Source organism: Chiroxiphia lanceolata, chromosome 27, assembly GCF_009829145.1.
Source record: "Chiroxiphia lanceolata isolate bChiLan1 chromosome 27, bChiLan1.pri, whole genome shotgun sequence".
Taxonomy (NCBI): Eukaryota; Metazoa; Chordata; class Aves; order Passeriformes; family Pipridae; genus Chiroxiphia; species Chiroxiphia lanceolata.
The window spans coordinates 3824053-3843437 of NC_045663.1; the positions used below are offsets into that span (position 1 = coordinate 3824053).

The following is a 19385-nucleotide window of genomic DNA, read 5'->3' on the forward strand; positions in this document are numbered from 1 at the left end:
GCATCTCTGGAGAGGGAGCAGGAGCTGCTGGCAGAGCAGCCCCAATCCCAGCGGGAACAGCAGCTGGTTCAGGAGGTGTGGCAGCGGCAGAGGGTGGCAGGGACCTGCCGGCTGCTGAGCAAGGAGGGGGCTGAGCCCCGCACGGGACAGGAGCTGCTGCAGCAGGAGGGTCCCCCTGCCCTGCACCACATGTGGGACACGCAGAGGCAGCTGGACGAGGAGATGAGGCCCAGCAGGAGTGGCAGGAAGGCCCAAAGCAAGCTGTGCTGGGAGATGGATGGTTATGAGCCCACCCACCTCTGCCAGCCCCAGAACCAGCTGCAGCCAGAGAGGAGACTCCCCACCAAAGCCAAGCTGCAGTGGTTCAGGAACGAGCTGCCCATCTCCCTGGGCATAGCCCAGACCAAAGGCCCTCCTGGGCACCATGGGGAGATGCAGAGCTCTTGGTACCCTTGCAGGAACCAGCCACAGGCACTGGGGGCACAACAGGAAAGACAGGCGGAAAACCACAGTGCTGGGCAGCAAACAACGTGTCAGGTGATGGCAGGGGCTCAGCTCCAGGTCCCACAGGGGGAAGGCTTGGTGGTACTGGGCAGCACGTGCAGCCAGCTCCTGGAGCAGCACACCCACCTGCAGAACCTTCTAGAAGACATGGACTGGAAACAGGGTGGCCTTGAGACGGAGAGCCAGATTCTGAGAAAGGAGGGCTCTCCAGAAGTGTGCGAGGAGGTAGAGAGCCTGCAGAAGAAAAACGTTCAACTAGCCTTGCAGCTGGAAGGGAAATCCATGCAACTGCAGGCAAGCCTCCGTGGCCTGAGCAGTACTCAAGTGTCACTGCCCATCCAAAGCTCCCCTGATGAACTGTGTGTGGCAGCATTTCCTCAGCAGAGGGATGGAGAAATGGGAGAGCCTGCTGGAGCCAAGCTGGCACAGCACAAGCCATATGATTTCTCACAGAAGGTGGCTGAGGAGCTTCAGGCCAATGTGGCTGCAGGTGAAGGGGGCTTCTCTTACACAAGCACCCACAGCCCATGTTGTGGGGAGTTCCAGGTGCTGCTCACAGCGACAACAAATGAAAACACCCACCTGGCTGGAGAAAACACTCACCTCCATGGGCAGCTGGGTTTGACAGAACAGGTTGAAGCTGAAAATGCTGACCTGAAATGGCAAGTGGCAGAGGAGCAAGATTCTGCCACCCACAGGAATGTCTGTCTGCCAACCCAGCTGGAAGAGGCAGAGTATGACCTGAAAGCCATGACAGAAATGGCAGAAAGGAGTCAAGAGCTGGAGAAGGAACATAAGGAACCAAAGTCATCGCTCCAGGTGGAAGTCAAGGAAGGCAGAAGTTTGCAGAGGACTCAGGCAGAAGTACACAGGGAGCCAAAAGCAACCCTGCAGCTGATTCAAGCCCAGATGATTGAACTGAGCGATCAGTGTGAGAAGCTAAACAAACGCAGCCAGCAGCTGTTTCAGGAACTGGAATGGCTGGAGAGGGAAAGGTCCCACTGTGTCATTTCCAGGCTGCACCAGACTAACCTGGGAGCAGACAAGGACTCCATCCTCCTGGAGGCCATGAGAAAGCAGCCGGCAGAGCTTCGAGCGTTCATAGCTCAGTACAGCTACGATCCAGTGAGTGGTCCCAATGAGTGGCCTGAACTAGAACTTCCCCTCATTGCTGGACAACATGTTTACATCTTTGGAGACATGGATGAAGATGGTTGGTATGTGGGAGAGCTGGATGATGGCACAAGAGGATTTGTCCCCTCCAACCTTGTTGAAGAAGTTCCAAACGATGGACAGCCTGATGGCACCACGGTGTCTCCAGACACTAATGATCACAGGGTAGAGATGATGTCCTGCCTTCTTAAGTCTCCCTATTAAATGTTTTCTTAATGATGTCTCTGTGTTACCCCCCTGCCCTGTGTATATGTGAACTAAAAGGACCATGTGCCAGCTACTGGGGGGCTGGTATGGGTGGGATGAGTGCGGGCTACTGGAGTCAGCCAGGAGCTGTAGGCATAGAATCCTTTAGGTTGGAAAAGCCCTCTAAGATCATCGAGTCCAACCACCAACCCAGCAATGCCAAACCCACCACTAATCATGTCCCCAAGAGCCAAATCCACACAGCTTTCAAAGCCCTGCAGGGTTGGTGACTCCACCACTGCTCTGGGCAGCTGTGCCAGGGCTGGACAAGCCTTTCTGGAAGGAAGTTTTCCCTAATATCCAACCTAAACCTCTCCTGCTGCAATTTGAGGCTGCTTCCTCTTGTCCTGTCCCTTGTTCCCTGGGAGCAGAGACTGACCCCACCTGGTTCCACCCTCCTGTTGGGGAGTTGTGGAGAGCAAGAAGGTCCCCCCTGAACCTCCTTTCCTCCAGGCTGAGCCCCCCCAGCTCCCTCAGCTGCTCCTGGTGCTCCAGACCCTTTCCCAGCTCTGTTCCCTTCTCTGGACACACTCCAGCCCCTCAATGTCTTTCTTTGAGTTGGGGTCTCACCAGAGCCCAGCACAGGGGGATGGTCACAACCTGAGTCCTGCTGGCTGTGTCTGGTCTCAGAGAAAGCACTTACTGCCCTCCTCCACTTGCAGGGGGCAGCTTCCCCTACAGCAAGATCATCTGGAGTTGCCCATCTGGCAGTGCTGGGCACCCCCAGGGCACAGGTGAGCTCATCCCCGGGGTTTGTGCTGCTGGCAGGTGTGGGGACAAGCACAGCCATGGACCAGCCCCGCTGGCATGACTTCCTGGGCTCCTGCAGGATGCACTGAACCCTTTTCTCCAAAGTGCCTGTGACTCCCACAGGCTACAGGGAGGTGGGAATATCCCTCAGGGACAGCCTTGGTACTGACACACATACAGACAATCCCACCAAAGGAACTTTATTGTGTACATTTACAAAGTGATCCCTTTTTGGTGTAATTGGTGTTCAACAGGGAGAGAGAGAGGATGAGACACAACAACCACGAGTCGAGACTGTAGAAATTCTGACCCCACAGAAAGGGTTGGTTTTTACCCTTGAGAGAGATGCAGCATTGGACCAGAGAGGTAATGAGACCTTTGCCCTTGGAGACCCTGCAACACTCAGCTGAACAAGGTCCAAAGACACTGAAGGCAGCCCTGAGGTTAACCCTGCTCTGAGCAGGTGGTTGCCACAGAAACCTCCACAGGTTCCTTCCAACCTCAGTCTTACTGTGAGTCTGAACTCCCAGGTCCCTTAAAAAAGCCTTGTCTTCCTCCTTCCTATTCATCAGGGCCATATTTCCAGATGTGTCCCAGGACCCAGCCAGAACCAAGGGTGGACTTTTTTCCCCCCAAATAATGCCCATGGAAACACAAAGAAGGGAATCCCCTCATCAACACTGAAAAATGCCACCCGTTGCCTTTCATAATCCAGAGAGACCCGGATCCGCCTGGGAGCCTTGATTTCAGGAAATTCAGTGGGACTAGGGGAGGTGAAAGCTTTCAAACCTACTGCCTGTTTCCCCACTGCCCAGATGCCTTCCTCTGGTTTAAACTCAATATTATCCTTCCTTCTCACATCTTCTCTAGACACCCCCACAGCCCATCCTCCTGCATCCTCCACCCACACCTCCCAGTAGTGTCTCCCCGAGGTGAAGCCCTCACGGCCCAGAACGCAGCGCCACGGGTAAAATCTCTCGGGGGTGTCGCGGATGTCCTGTCGTTTGTAAGCTTGTTTCACACGTTTGCCATTGTCAGATAGGACAAGCTGACAGTGGGCTGTGTCTGGATCCAGAACCACGTTCACTGCAGGAGAGATGGAATCAACACATCAGGGCAGAGCTCAGCCCAGGACACATCTTTGCTGGGGCTGCCTAAGGAAGAAGCAGGGGGTGAGGGAGAGCTGGCAGAGTGGGGCATGGCAAGGTGCACAAGGTGACAACATCAGTGCAAGGAAGAGAAACTGCAGCAGAGAGAAGAGAGGGAGCAGAGAGAGAAGAGGATCATCAGCAGAGCTCCAGGATGAAGAATTGCACACAGCTCACCGAGGACAAGGATGCTCCAGATTTGCCTGGAAGTGGGACATGCACTAAAGGAAAGGGAGGCTCAGCAGAAGCAAGCCTGGTCCCAGCAGCATCACTTGCAGGAGGGGAACTGCTAGGAAGGGCCATTAAAGCAGGCAAGATGATTCAGTACCAGGAAACACCAAACTTACTTACCTTCTTCTATAGGCACTGCGTGTCTTCTCCATGCTTTAAAATAACACAAAACCCACAGGTCAGAGGCAATCAAACACACTGGGGCTGGGTTAGCTCAGGGGAATGATATGCCAGTGGAGGTGCACATTTTCTGAATTGTTGTTATCTTTGTGAAAGTCATCTCACAGTGAGTTGCTTCAAAACTTCAGTGTCTGACTACATGGAAGGGCTCCACCCATTTCCTACAAATCCAATCATGCTGCCTGTCCTGACTCAGACATGCATTTATGGTCAGTTTGGACTTTGAGAACTGAATGTTGTTCAGAACAATTACAGGGAAGAGTCTAAAAACACACAGAGACCAGTGGAAAAGAATGTTTCTGAAACAAGTTCTGTATTTGTTCTGTGCCCAAAAATGGGACACACATGAAAAACACAGGGGAAAAAAAATGCCCAACTGAGAAGACTCCCACAAAGAGAAGAGAATGATACTCACTGAGTTCCTTGACTAAAAAAACCCAAAGAAACCCCCCACCCTACACAGACTCTGTAAATCATTCTTTGTAAGGAAGAGTAGGACACTCACCGATTTCTTCATCGCGCTCCCCTGAACCACAAACACAAACACACACCAGTTATTATGTGGCACAGTCCCTTCCCTGGGACACCCCTACCCCCCAGCTGAAGGATGACAGAGGTCAGGAAAGAATGAGATGGAAGGGGGAGATGCTCTGGTTTTGCTCTGATTGCAGGGACAGCTGACCTGTATTTAGTATCCCCACCATTTTTTCCCCTTCAGTGGCACCATTTTAGCACGAGCTTATGTTAAATAGCCAAAGGACTATTTATTGGCAATTCTACAAGCAACAAACAAACAAGCAAACAAAAATACATGACCTCTTCAAGTAAGCTTTGTTTTTTGAAGACTTCTTGGTAATCGAAGAATCTATATTTTTATGAGCAATTTCCCAACAGCTCGGGTTTCTGTAATTTGCCCCTAAAGAACAAGAACTGTTCAGAACTATTTCACTACTTAAATTAAAAGGAGTGTCACAAAGCATCAACAGCCACTCAGGGGAAAAATCCTAAGGATTGTTCAGGGTGAATTTTCACCTGATAATGGGGTCAGGGGAGGCGGAAGGAAAATATCTGCCCAGAAAGAACATTTGGACAGACTGAGAGAAGGAATGAAAAGGCCTGGAAGTTTTCACAGAGGATTTCACCCAGGAGAAGGGCAGTGAGACTTACGCAGTGCTGCCTCTTGCCTCTCTGGAAAACAAAAGCAGATCAGAGCGTCAGCAGCAAAGCTGGTGCCATTTCCCTGATCCACTTCTTGGGGTAGGGAGGAGGCTGAAATTGCTCATGAGGGAAAAGCTGCAGCCCAGGAGCTCCTCAGGACCTGTCTTCCCAAGACTTTGGGGGTCTCCCCCACCCTCCCTGAGCCCGCTGTGGGCAGAGATCAGCACCGTGCTGCTGGAGACCTGAGCACGGGCTCCAGCTCCAGGGCAGCGCTGAAGGGGCAGGTTTGCAGCAACAAGGGAGGAGCGTGGGGTGAAATGTCCCCTGCAGTGCTCCCTAAGGGCCCTGTGCCTGTGCTCTGCAGTGCTCACAACAGCTGAGGCCCCTGCACAATGAAATGTGCTCCCCCAAAGCTTCCTCCATCTTTGGAAGGAAAGGAGGCCCGGCCAGGCCCCCCAAACTGCCAGGGATTCTTTGCAGGTCAAGGCAAATTCTTGCTCCATTTCTGTGCTGGGGCAGAGGAGCAGCTGATGCTGCTTTAATGCCAACTTCCTTCCTTGCCTTCTTGTTGGAGAAAAAAGCTTTCTTTTCTTGACAGATGTTAAGGCAGTGGGGTTTTAAGTTCCCTGGTACCAAACATGAAAAACACAGGGGAGAAAAGACGCCCGACTGAGAAGACTCCCATGAAGAGAAGAGAATGATACTCACCAAGTTCCTGGGCTTGTTCCTCTGAAAAGGAAGAGAAAGCAGCACAAATGGGTTGTGGGCCATTGATTTGGACATCCCCTGTCTGCCCTCTCCTGGGACCCCCTGCACGGGCTGGAGGGCGGGTTTGTGCCAAGGCTGAGCAGTGCAAAGCCCTGTCCCACCCCCAGCCTGCAGCTCTGCTCCCCGCCCATGGGGCAGCTTGTCCTGCTCAACCTGGGGGCAGGAAATGATCTCTGGCAGGTCCCTCATCTCTAAGGGCACCAGGGCACTCCCACCCTGCCACTTCTACTGTTGCCCCCACCCAATCCCATCCCCAGACACCATCTTCAGTCACCTTTCATTTTGGATTCTAAAATTCACTCTCTCCTTCTTCCAAGCCACAAACACTTTTTGGTTCACTTCACACTTTAAAACTGAAAAAAACCCAAAGAAACCCCTCACCCTACACAGACTCTGTAAATCTTTGTAAGGAAGAGTAGGACACTCACCGATTTCTGCATCCCGCTCCCCTGAACAACAAACACAAACACACACGAGTTATTATGTGGAACAGTCCCTTCCCTGGGACCTCCCCCCAGCTGAAGGACGACAGAGGTCAGGAAAGAATGAGATGGAAGGGGGAGATGTTTTGGTTTTTCTCTGATTGCAGGGACAGCTGACCTGTATTTAGTATCCCCATCATTTTTCCCCCTTCAGTGGCACCATTTTAGCACGAGCTTATGTTAAATAGCCAAAGGACTATTTATTGGCAATTCTACAAGCAACAAACAAACAAGCAAACAAAAATACATGACCTCTTCAAGCAAGCTTTGTTTTTTGAAGACTTCTTAGTAGTTAAGGAATCTACATTTTTATGAGCAATTTCCCAACAGCTCAGGTTTCTGTAATTTGCCCCTAAAGAACAAGAACTGTTCAGAATTAATTCACTACTTAAGTTAAAAGGAGTGTCCAAAAGCATGGACAGCCACTCAGGGGAAAAATCCTAAGGATTGTTCAGGGTGAATTTTCACTGATGATGGGGTGAGGGGAGGCGGAAGGAAAATATCTGCCCAGAAAGAACATTTGGACAGACTGAGAGAAGGAATGAAAAGGCCTGGAAGTTTTCACAGAGGATTTCACCCAGGAGAAGGGCAGTGAGACTTACCCAGTGCTGCCTTTCGCCTCCCTGGAAAACAAAAGCAGATCAGAGCGTCAGCAGCAAAGTTGGTGCCATTTCCCTGATCCACTTCTTGGGGTAGGGAGGAGGCTGAAATTGCTCATGAGGGAAAAGCTGCAGCCCAGGAGCTCCTCAGGACCTGTCTTCCCAAGACTTTGGGGGTCTCCCCCACCCTCCCTGAGCCCACTGTGGGCAGAGATCAGCACCGTGCTGCTGGAGACCTGAGCACGGGCTCCAGCTCCAGGGCATGCATTTATGGTCAGTTTGTACTTTGAGAACTGAAAGAATTTTCTTCTTAGTACAGAACAGTTACAGGAAAGAGCCTAAAACCACACAGAGACCAATGGAAAAGAATGTTTCTGAAACAAGTTCTCTATTTGTTCTGTGCCCAAAAATGAGACACACATGAAAAACACAGGGGAGAAAAAATGCCCAACTGAGAAGACTCCCACAAACAGAAGAGAATGATACTCACCGAGTTCCTGGGCTTGTTGCTCTGAAAAGGAAGAGAAAGCAGCACAAATGGGTTGTGGGCCATTGATTTGGACATCCCCTGTCTGCCCTCTCCTGGGACCCCCTGCACGGGCTGGAGGGCGGGTTTGTGCCAAGGCTGAGCAGTGCAAAGCCCTGTCCCACCCCCAGCCTGCAGCTCTGCTCCCCCACCCATGGGGCAGCTTGTCCTGCTCAACCTGGGGGCAGGAAATGATCTCTGGCAGGTCCCTCATCTCCAAGGGCACCAGGGCACTCCCACCCTGACACTTCTACTGCTGCCCCCACCCGGTCCCATCCCCACACACCATCTTCAGTCACCTTGAATTTTGGATTCCCAAATTCACTCTCTCCGTCCACCCATCACCAAGTGAACCACTGAGTGAACCACTTTTTGGTTCACTTCACACTTTGAGAGAAGAAAGCCCAAATGAACCCAACACCCCCTACAGTCTGTAAAATATCCTCTTCAAGGATACACTTGCTGGGGTAGGGAGGAGGCTGAAATTGCTCATGAGGGAAAAGCTGCAGCCCAGGAGCTCCTCAGGACCTGTCTTCCCAAGACTTTGGGGGTCTCCCCCACCCTCCCTGAGCCCGCTGTGGGCAGAGATCAGCACCGTGCTGCTGGAGACCTGAGCACGGGCTCCAGCTCCAGGGCAGCGCTGAAGGGGCAGGTTTGCAGCAACAAGGGAGGAGCGTGGGGTGAAATGTCCCCTGCAGTGCTCCCTAAGGGCCCTGTGCCTGTGCTCTGCAGTGCTCACAACAGCTGAGGTCCCTGCACAATGAAATGTGCTCCCCCAAAGCTTCCTCCAGGCTTGGCAAGAACCTTGAGAGCACTTTAAAAAAGCCAAGTTATTGTTGCTACAACATCTATTCCCACTTGCTTTGGTTCTGCAATGATTTTCCTGAAAATTACAACAGCATTTAATCAATTATTTTCACCTGGTATGTAGCCACTAGCCAAACCATTTCCCTTCCTCATGTTCTCCAGAAATGTGACCCATGAATTCTTCCATTGGAAGAGTTCTCCACTTTCTGGACAATGGAAAGTAAAGCTTACCTATTTCTTTCTGCTGCTTTCCTGTGAAGAAAAAAAAGAAATGCAAATAATTTAGAAACTCATCCCCTCCAACGAGCACTTGTAATAGACTATGGTAAGTGGCATTGTTTATCAAACAGGATGTTCTGCTTAAAACCGCTAAGCTAAGGCAAAGGCTAAACCACAAAAAGTTGTACAAACACCTATGCAAGGTATATCTTAAGTTTACCATGTTCCAAGAATTTAAAGGGCAACCCATATAAGGAAGACAGCTGCTGCCAGAGCTAGAGGGCAAAAAGAGGACACCTGAGGAAGACGTCTTACTTCATCCTGAACGACCACCTGGAGGAAGAAACGACCCCCTAGCAACAGCCCAGGCATGCGCAGAGTACTATAACCACATCACAGAAGACGGAACTGGAAGGATATAAATAACTACTTGCTTAACATGTTAGGGCGGCAGTTGGTGGAGCGGAGACTCCCCTGTCGCCCAGCGCTGCATTTGCTCATATTCTGCTTGCTGTATTAATAAATTCCAATTGATAATTTGATCCGTTGTGATCTAAATTTATAACACACTGATGGACCCCCAGCAGGAGTTACAGCCCCCCAGGGCAGAAGGGCCACGGGGCCTGGACGTGCTGCAGCGCCCGCACGACCCAGCGGCCCCATCTCCTGCCAGGAAGAAAGAGAGGATTTCAGTTCCCTTTATTCCTCTGCATCATCTCCCATCAGAGGGATCTTCCAAAGGAAAGGAGGCCCTGCCAGGGCCCCCAAACTGCCAGGGATTCTTTGCAGGTCAAGGCAAATTCTTGCTCCATTTCTGTGCTGGGGCAGAGGAGCAGCTGATGCTGCTTTAATGCCAACTTCCTTCCTTGCCTTCTTCTGGGAGAAGAAAGCTTTCTTTTCTTCTCTGACAGAAATTAAGGCCATTGGGTTTGTAAGTTCCCTGGCACCAAACACGTGCCTGAGACACCAGGACAAGACTCTGGTTCCATCCTGGTGTTTCTCAACCCCCTCATCCCTCAGGACTAGAGGTGGCTGAGTAGGATGGCTGCCCAGCCCCTTCCCCAGCCCCCAAACCCAGGGTGGTACCTTTAATTTTAAATAGACAAACAGTGATAATAAGGAGAGCAGCCACAATAACCAGGACCACACCCAGGGCAATCCTCCAAGAATGGGCACACTGGAAAAAGGGATCTGAAAAATAAAATCCCCAAAGGGGAGGTTACTGTGCAAGTAGCAATTGAAAGGAGATTATTTCTATTTCATACAAGGTCATTCCATCTGAATCCCATTGAGGGTGAAAACCAGACTATACACCAAAAAAGGGCAAAAAATGACATTAAAAACAAATCCATTTTCCCAATTTCCCACCTGTCTGAGGTTAGTGACATTTTGTGGAGGATTTTTAAAGGGAAGATGGATTTGTAACCAAGTGATTTCTGATTAAATCATGCTTTTTTTTTTCCCTATGAGAAAAAACAAATATATATATCCTTAGGCAATATAGGATCACAAATAGGGTGACATGTGCATTGAGAGCAACACTTCAGTGCAGAACAGCATCACCAGGAGAAAGGTAATGGTTACCCAAGGAAATAAAATCTCCAGGATTTCTGAACTAGAAGAGGAGCAGGGTGGAGTTGGAAAGGACGTGCTGCTGCAGTGCCCTTTGGTAGATGGTTAATGCAGTTCATCATTGCATCTCTACTCTGAGATTATCCAGTGATAAAAGAGGCTTTCCCATGCAATAAGGAAAAATTAGAATTACATTCTATACTTGCAGGTGCTAAAATGAGACACAAGACTTTATTTCTCCTACTAAATCTGTAGGACAGGATTTCACAGCAGGGGAGACTAAGGGCACGGGTTTGCTTCTCCTTTTTCATTTAGCTCCAGTGTTAGGAATGTGCTACTTTCAGCCAGGTGTCTGTATAAACTCTGCCACAGGGAGGGTTGTACCTTTGCCCCCCTGAGCGGCTCCTGCAGACGGACCCGGTGGGTTTTGGCAGCACTCCTGCACCAACGCTGCCGAAAGCCGCGGCCGTTTGCACGGGTGGGATGGAAATGGCCTTGACACGCTGAGCACGTGTCCTGCCAGGGGCCTGGGGGTGCTGTGCCCAGCACAGCTCCGTGGGGCCCGTCGGCAGGGCCGTGCCCCATCCTCCACTCACCTGAGACGTAAAGGGCTGATCCCTGCCCCGGTGTGTGCGGGAGGTGCTGCACCGAGCAGGAGAGTTCCTGGTTCCCACCTCTGGTGAGGATGATGCTGCTCTCAGCTGCAAAGAGCCCATTCTTGTCCTGGGTAGCGTTTTCCGAGAGGGACGGGAGATGGCGCCCGTGGGGATCGTGCCACAGCACCCGGGGCCGTGGGTACCAGCCGGCAGAGCGACAGGCCACCCGGATCCCCCCGTGCTCGTAGCGCTCCAGCGCGATGAGCGGGGCAGAGCCGCTGGCTGCGGGCAAAGAGAGAGACCCCGGCTGACCCTGCGGGGTCCTGCATATCAGGGGATAACCTGCTTGGGCTGTTTCTCTCCCTGACGTGGATAAACTGACAGAGACAAATCCCAGATTGTTTTTCAGACAAATGTCACCGGGAGTCAGGACATTTCTTGCAGTCTCTTTCATGGAACAGAGACATTTGGTTTGGAGGCCACTACTGCAGAAAATAATCCACTGGCCTGGATATTAAAACATAAAAGCACCTCGATGTTCTTCCCTTATTTCCCAATGACAGATTTTTTTTTTTATACCTGATTTTATGAAGAAAACAATATCAAAACCACTTCTGAAAGAGAAAGTATTTCATGAGCTCCTTATGGCTGCTCGGTGGGCAATTTTACATCTCTGAGACATTTTTGATATTTTACACGAAGAGATTTAATGAAACCCTATTTCCAAAGCAGCCACCTGAGACTGTTTCTGGGCAGAAGGACAGGGAACAAGAGCACTGGTTGTGAGCAAGTAAATTAGAGGTACTGGGGACACAAACTACAGACCTGTCACCTGGAGCTCCACCAGAGCGTCGTCATAATCTGAGCCACGTTGAACAAAGCAGGTGTAATTCCCTGTGTCAGAGAGTTGGACACGGAAGAGCCTCAAGTCCGCGCTGCCCTTGGCAAGGCCGTCCTTCCCCAGCTCAGTGCGCCCTTGGTACTGAACCATCTGCTCCCCGTACTGGTCCTGGCCCCACTTGTAGCGATGCACAAAGGGCAAGAACTGCTCCCGAAACCAGGTCACCTCCGTGTCCTGTGCATTCTGCCCCGGGGAGAAGCTGCAGGGCAGCACCACGTCCTCGCCCTTGGCCACGGTGATGGGGCCGGGGGGTCCAGTGACGGTGAGTGGAGCTGGGAGAGACCCCCGTAGGAAGAAGAGAGAAGTGTGAGTTTGCTGAGGCAGCTGAGCTGGGACACAGCAGCGGCTGCTGCGCGTGGTTGGGGTGCTGCCGGGCCGGGCCATGGCGCTGGCAGCGTCCCTGTGCCGGGGCAGACGAGGGGCTGAGGGCAGCTGGCACAGGGACCCTGCCCTGCACCACCGCCTGGACACCAAACAGCAAAGGAAAGGACCTGACCCTGCTCTCTGCTCTGCTGTTCCCAGCCAGCTGCTGCACTGGCAGCCACCAAGATATTCCACCTGGAAGCCATGGCACAGCATCCAGCAAGAACAGGGGGATTCTTACCTGAGTGCCCCTGAGGAACTTGGAAAACTAAAGTGGAAATGACAAAAGCCGGCAGAGAGCAGTGGATGGGGGAACCACAGAGCATCCTCCTCCCTGGAGCACAACCTGGAGATGGGGAAGGAGAGGCAAAGGGCAAAAGGGACAAACAAGGGAATTTAAAACAAACCAACCAAGCAACCAGGATGAATTCACTTTGAAAGGGGTTCATTGCTGATTTCAGCCCTTTCTGGAATGTCCAGGGAAGAAACTTGGATGCCCAAGGTTGACATCGATTTTCCCTCATCAGACTGACTTTGGTTAGTGCTTTATAGGCAAAGGACCTGACTGGGATCAAAAGTGGTGGCAATTTCCCATGGGAAAGCAATAACAGACAGATTCCCAGTCCCAGCTGCACCATCTCCTCCAATTGCAGCAGAAAGGGGCAGTTGTTTTCCTATGGAGCCCTGGCTTTTCTGATCCAGCCTTAAGAAAGAGACACACAGGGGCAGGGGGAGAAGGACAAACCCTGAGTGAGTCAGGACTCATTGCCTGCACCTCCCTGAGAGTGGGAGAAGGCTTTGGAGCAAGGGAAGCCAAAGAGTCCAAACACTCATCCAAGGCCCAGCCAAGACACGACCTGGCTCTGCTCTGCTCTCCCACCCACCCCCCTTTTTGCCCCTGACTTGGTTCCACTTTGCTAACGGGAAGTGGAAACTGCGTCCGGTGCTGGCGGACGGCAGGGGGCGATTTCCGTCTGCAGATTCCCAAAAGATGCCACGTACCTGCAGACCCTGAGCTCTTTCCTGGACCCTGGGCTGGAGCAGGAGCTGCTTGGCCGTCACCTGGCACCTTGGAGGGGTCCCCTGATCCCAGCTGAGCTGTCCGGAAACCGAAGCAAATCGTCACCCTGTCCCAGCCTGTCCCATTTCCTCCTGCGCTGCTTCCCTCAAAAGTGAAAGTTGTTGAGTAATTTGGGGGGGTTTGACAATGCTTTTGCTCTGGACATGCCCTTCTGGCAGCATGCCCAGGCACACCCCTGCTGCAGGGGCTCTCCAGGGCTGCTCCCTGGGCTCAGGAGGGGACAGAGGTGGCAGCACTTTGCACATCCCTGGCATGAGCCCAGAGGCCATATGGGCAGGAGGGAGGTGATGGAGCCGGGATTCACCCCCAGAGGCAGTGGCTGGGAGCAAAGCCCAGCAGCAGCAGCTTCACTATTGCTTAAAAGCAATTGGCAGCCAAGGGGCAAGGCCATGGAGGGGGGTTGGTTGAGGCAAAGCTGCTGCCCTGAGGGAGGCAAAGGCAGTGCCCGTGGGCGCTCAGCCCTGTGGGTTCCGGCCCCCTCCCAGCCCAGTCAGGCCTGGGGGCACCTGCTGGGGCAAAGGGAGCTGATCAGGGACGTGGCCAAAAGGGGTGACAAGGCAAAGAGGGAAGCAGCAAGGGATGGGTCCAGTGACACAGATGTGTACAGCAAAGGACAGCAGAAAGAAGTGTTATGAGCCAAGCTCCTCACTGGTGCTGATCTCTGGGATCACAGATCCAGAGGTGTCAATCCAGGGAGATCCAGCCTGGCTTTTGTGACTGTACCTCTGCACAGCTGGGGATGAAAGCTGGGGAGGAAAGGCAGGGGTCCCAGACACCTGAGGGTGTCAGCAGAAAGGTGTGAGCACTAAAGCCATGTGGAATGGAAGGAGCTGGGGAGGACAAGGCAGGGGAGAGGCCAAAAGGGTGGAAAAGGGACTGGTCACCAGCACAACGGAGCCTGTCCCTGAGCTTGGCTGGGCAGTGAGTTGGAGAGCCCAGGGACAGGCAGGGGGATGAGTCAGGCCGAGGGTCCCTGCTGGTGTCAGGGGTGCCAGAAGTGTGGGGTGCCTGAGGGCTGCGCGTGTGAGGGCTGCGGGTTTGCAGAGAGCATCAAGCTGGCTGTGGGGGGTCAGAGGGCCCGGGGGTGGGACAGGGGCACCCCTTGGCCAGATGGGCCGAGCCATTGCTGGAGGTGTGTGCAGATGGGCACAGGAAGGCAGAGAGGGTGGCCTGGGTCACCTGCAGCAGTGACCCCCTGCCAGCCCTGCAGGAGGAGCAGACGTGGCTGCCTGTGCTGGGGGTGATGTGGGTGCCACAGGGGACCTGTGCCTTTGTCTGGTGGTGTGACTGGGCATGTCTGTGTGTCTGTGTCTGTCTGTCTGTGTGTCTGTGTGTCTGTGTCTGTGCATTTGTCTGTGTGTTTGTGTCTGTTTGTCTGTGTGTCTGTGTGTCTGTGTGTCTGTGTGTCTGTGTCTGTTTCTGTGTGTCTGTGTGTAGTGGGTTTGTTTAGCTGAATAACATCCTTTCCTTGGGAGGGATCTAGAAGAAGTCAGCTGATGTATATGGACCAATGAGATATTCCATAACATGATATGTCAGCTCAGATATAAAAAATCGAGGAGGAAGCTGCTGGCTCTCCTCTTCCAGGAGAGCTGCTGGGAACAGCTCCTAGTGGCAGGGGATCATCAGTTCTTGTGGAAAGTAGAATTTTACTGTTAGTTTCCTTTGCCTGTGCGTTTGTAGTGTTATTAGGTTTTTTTTTTTCCTTTTTTCTCCATATAACTATACAACTGCCTTTCTTAGTAAATCCCAGGTTTTTACAGGGTGTTTTTCCATCCTCCCTTTTCTCTCTGGGGGGGAATCAGCACAGCCTCAGTGGACACCAGGTGTTCAGCCAAGGTAACCTCCCACACCTAACCTTTGTGTCGGTGTCTGTGTGTCTGTGTCCGTGTGTCGGTGTCTTTGTGTCTGTGTCCGTGTGTCTGTGTCTGTATGTCTGTGTGTCTGTGTGTCTGTGTCTCTGTGTCTGTGTCTGTGTGTCTGTGTCTTTTTCTGTGGTTCCTCCCAAGCCAGCCTGTCCCCAGTCCTGCTTTCCCAGACCGTGACTCAGCTCCAGGCAGCAGAGCCACCTGGCAACAGCTGCCCTCTCACCCTGCTGGATTTTGTGGCTTTCAGAGGGATGGGACAAAGCAGAGTGGACGCCTCTGAGTTCTCTACGAGTGGGGATGAGGCCATCAGCTCCAGGGAACACAAACAACTGCCTGGAGAATACAGAGCTGTGCTGCAAAGCCCAGCAAGTGCTGTCCCCCATTTACCAACTGAGCCATGGAGGCGGCACATGCCCTGCAAACATCTCCACCATGAAGCCCTTGGCAGCAGGAGAAACCTGGGCAAAGAGCCAGGGCAGGAGCCAGCCCTCTCCCTCGCCCCAGTGGGCAGCCTGGACACCCAGAGCAGGGCCACTGCTCAGTGCCTGCTGTCCCCAAGTGCCCTCCCAGCGGGCTGGAGGTGCCTGTGGTGCTGCTGAGCCAGGAGGGCTCTGAGCATCCTGCCCAGGGAGATCCAGGCTCCTGCAGTGCTCAGGGGCTTTATCACCCCCCTGCAGCTGGCAGGAGGGAGGGGCCCTGTGGCAGAGCCTGTGCTGCAGACAGGGCTGGGCACTGCAGGAGCAGGAAGAGCAGCCAAATTCAAGTGTTAGATGAGGTCACACGTGGGCTGGAAGCTTCAGGGCAGGGGGGGCCATTGCCCAGAGGAGGGGAGGGAGAAGCTCCATGGGCTGGTCCCCCAGACACACTCCCAGTCCCAGCTGGTCTCTCCAGGCCATCCAGCCCCTCTGCACTGTGCTCTGCTCACTCAAACAAGCTGCAAGTGCTGGGCAAGCTCAGTCCAGCCATCAGCTGAGCAGGAGATCAGGGCAGTGGGGAGCAGGCTGAAGACCTGCCAACTCCTCCCAAACCTCCCTTCCTGCAGCCAACCTGCAGGTGAGTGCTGACTGTCTAAAAAGTGCCAGAATAATGTGACCTTTCCATCCTTGCTTCTCTGCTTTGTCATCTTTAGGCTGTCTCAGAGTCCTGCCATTGTCACCTTCAACAGGGAATCCTTCCTGCCCTCCTGTTGATTTTCTGTACATATGCTGGCATCCAGGCTGGAGAGAGAAGAGAGTGAGACCTTGGTGAATGAGGTGGAGGAGATGAGTGGAAGGTGAGTTTCAGGAGGGAAGAAGACGGAGAACTGTCCTCTGTTGAGGAGAAAAAAATGCATCTTCTGCTTTGGAAGAACTCTTTAGGTTCAAAACACCTGGAGCTTGTCCCAGCCTGGGCTTGTCATGGCTTGGGATTTGGTGGCTGCCACACCCTCAGCTGAACTTCTCGTGCTGATCTGTTGAGCCACCACCAGCACCAAAGACACCTGAGCTGAAATCCTCAGCCCCTTCCCTTGCATGTAGAAAGAAACAGGATTTTGGGGCCTCGAGTTCTGGGTCTTGGGGTAACATCTATCCTGGTCTGCACTGGTTTGTGCCCAGACCTGCCTGTTCTGCTCCTGCAGCCCCAGGGACTGCCAGGCTCAGGTCCAGGTGTCTGCACTGCAGATGTGCCCCCACCCACTGAGGTGCATCCTCCCCCAGGGAACGGGGGTCTCCTTGGCCAGGATGTGTGCAAGCTCCTGGGGCAGGGACAGGACTGGGGCAGCACTGAGGCTGGTACCCAAAAGTCAGGCTACTGAACAACATCACAACAACAGACAGGTGGATCAAGCTGCCGAGATTAAAGTGTCTGAGGTGGATCTGGACTGGCAACATAAAGGTGAACTATTTCTGGCTTGATGGGCTCATGACACCTCAGGTGATGAGGGAAGAGATGCAACATACAGATGGGCTCATGACCAAGGGGAATTAACCATCTCCCAGTTATCCAGGACTGTGAATCATGTGCTGCAATCAAGCAGGGCCAGGCAGGTAAAGCCTCTGTGGTGTGGCAGATGATGGTAAGTGCTGTGTGCTGACAATGGTGGGAACAGTCCCTGGATGGCTGGAGACACATCCTGTGCCTCACGGCCCTGCCTGGAACACCATCCTGGGCCTGGAAAAGCAAGTCCTGGGGTGACGTGGCCCCCCAGCAAGAATTGAATGGGACAATGGGGCTCCTTTCAAAAACAGCCTCACAGACACCTGGGCAGAGAGCTCAGGATGTGGTGGGTGGATCATATTCCCTGTCGTGCACCAGCCTCTGGGAAAGTGGAATGGTACAATGGACTGTTAAAAACCACATGGAAAGCAATGGGTGGTGAGGCCTTCAAACACTGGCATCCACATTTAGAGGAGGCCACCTGGTTAGTTCACACTCCAGCCTCCACGAACTGAGCTGGCCCTGCCCAGTTAGAACCCCCACATAGCACAGAAGGCCATAAAGTCCCTGTGGTGCACATGAGAAAGGTGCTGGAGATGACCCTTTGGATCAGTCCTGCCTCAAGCAAAGGCAAAGCCATCCATGGGATTGGTTTTGCTCAGGGACTTGGTGACTGATGCAGAGGGATGGGGAAAGACAATTTGTACCTCCAGGGGATTTGATTTTTGAGTGAGAACAGCCTGTACTGTTGAATTGCCCATGGAATACTGGTTGCTGAATGCCACTGCCACTGTATCCTGTAAGTGCCATGGAGAATGAGTATGGAGTGGTCCAGTTACACCAGTGATGGACTAAATGAACTCAGCCAACAGCTTGGGGGATGGTCTGTGACTACTGAAATAATACCTTTGCTTGTTTAGAGTTAGATGTATACAGTTGAAAGGTGCTAAACCTAAGCAGGATGTGGATGGTATAGACTAAGAGGTTGGTAATGCCCTGGATTCAGAGATAGGAGGTGGAGTTTTAGCACTGGATATTCAATACCGTCCATGTCACATCTGGGAGGTGTTTTTGTCAGGAAAAGCCGAGCGCCAGAATCCAGAAGTGTGTCATTTTTGCTCCCACTCTCCAGGGGAAAGGTGTCAGGATCAACCCCTGCAGATCTGGTCCCTGCCACCACCAGCAGTCCCCTCCTCATCCCTTGGAGCCACAGCTCCAACAGGTGGAGCTGAACAAAGCAGTGAAATGAGGCTGGAAGACAGCAGCAGGGGTGTGGGAGGCGGCCCCGGGGAAGGGAGCAGCAGGGGTAACCCCCAGTGCCCTGAGCCAAGCCCAAAAGGAGAGCTCTGGAGCCACCCCACAGTGCCCAGAGAGAGAGAGGAGCCACTGCAGAGCTGCCCGTGGCTGAGCCCCAGTCTGCACTGGTTTGTGCCCAGAGCTGCCTGTTCTGCTCCTGCAGCCCCAGGGACTGCCAGGCTCAGGTCCAGGTGTCTGCACTGCAGATGTGCCCCCACCCACTGAGGTGCATCCTCCCCCAGGGAACGGGGGTCTCCTTGGCCAGGATGTGTGCAAGCTCCTGGGGCAGGGACAGGACTGGAGCAGCACTGAGGCTGGTACCCAAAAGTCAGGCTACTGAAGAACATCACAACAACAGACAGGTGGATCAAGCTGCTGAGATTAAAGTGTCTGAGGTGGATCTGGACTGGCAACATAAGGGGGAACTATTTCTGGCTTGATGGGCCCATGACACCTCAGGTGATGAGGGAAGAGATGCAACATACAGATGGGCTCATGACCAAGGGGAATTAACCATCTCCCAGTTATCCAGGACTGTGAATCATGTGCTGCAATCAATCAGGGCCAGGCAGGTAAAGCCTCTGTGGTGTGGGGAATGATGGTTGAAATCAAAATCTGCGGAGGCCTGGCAGAGTGATCCCATCACATCACATCACATCAGACTCCCCAAACCCACCAAGGTAAGTGCTGTGTGCTGACAATGGTGGGAACAGTCCCTGGATGGCTGGAGACACATCCTGTGCCTCACGGCCCTGCCTGGAACACCATCCTGGGCCTGGAAAAGCAAGTCCTGGGGTGACGTGGCCCCCCAGCCAGAATTGAATGGGACAATGGGGCTCCTTTCAAAAATAACCTCACAGACACCTGGGCAGAGAGCTCAGGATGTGGTGGGTGGATCATATTCCCTGTCATGCACCAGCCTCTGGGAAAGTGGAATGGTACAATGGACTGTTAAAAACCACATGGAAAGCAATGGGTGGTGAGGCCTTCAAACACTGGG

The 19385-nt window shown here is 52.9% G+C and overlaps 1 protein-coding gene across 1 annotated transcript; it reads right to left on the minus strand.

Moving 5' to 3' along the window:
- Positions 1 to 2857: 2857 nt before the first annotated feature.
- On the minus strand, positions 2858 to 13357 carry LOC116799250 (butyrophilin subfamily 1 member A1-like). Its single transcript, XM_032712226.1, has 10 exons — positions 13226 to 13357; positions 12465 to 12569; positions 11785 to 12132; positions 10960 to 11241; positions 9878 to 9982; positions 6099 to 6119; positions 5400 to 5420; positions 4738 to 4758; positions 4173 to 4205; positions 2858 to 3759 (listed from the first exon to the last, which is right to left on the minus strand). The coding sequence occupies exons 2-10, from the start codon at positions 12547 to 12549 to the stop codon at positions 3242 to 3244; spliced, it is 1434 nt and encodes a 477-aa protein (XP_032568117.1). The 5' UTR covers positions 12550 to 12569; positions 13226 to 13357; the 3' UTR covers positions 2858 to 3241.
- Positions 13358 to 19385: the final 6028 nt, after the last annotated feature.

Coding starts and splice junctions, on each gene's coding strand:
- LOC116799250 (XM_032712226.1), bottom strand. CDS start 12,549: ATGCTCTGTGGTTCCCCCATCCACTGCTCTCTGCCGGCTTTTGTCATT. Junction 5,421..6,098: donor GGAACAAGCCCAGGAACTTG/GTGAGTATCATT, acceptor TTTGTTTTCCAG/AGAGGCAAGAGGCAGCACTG. Junction 3,760..4,172: donor CGCAGTGCCTATAGAAGAAG/GTAAGTAAGTTT, acceptor TCTCTCCTGCAG/TGAACGTGGTTCTGGATCCA.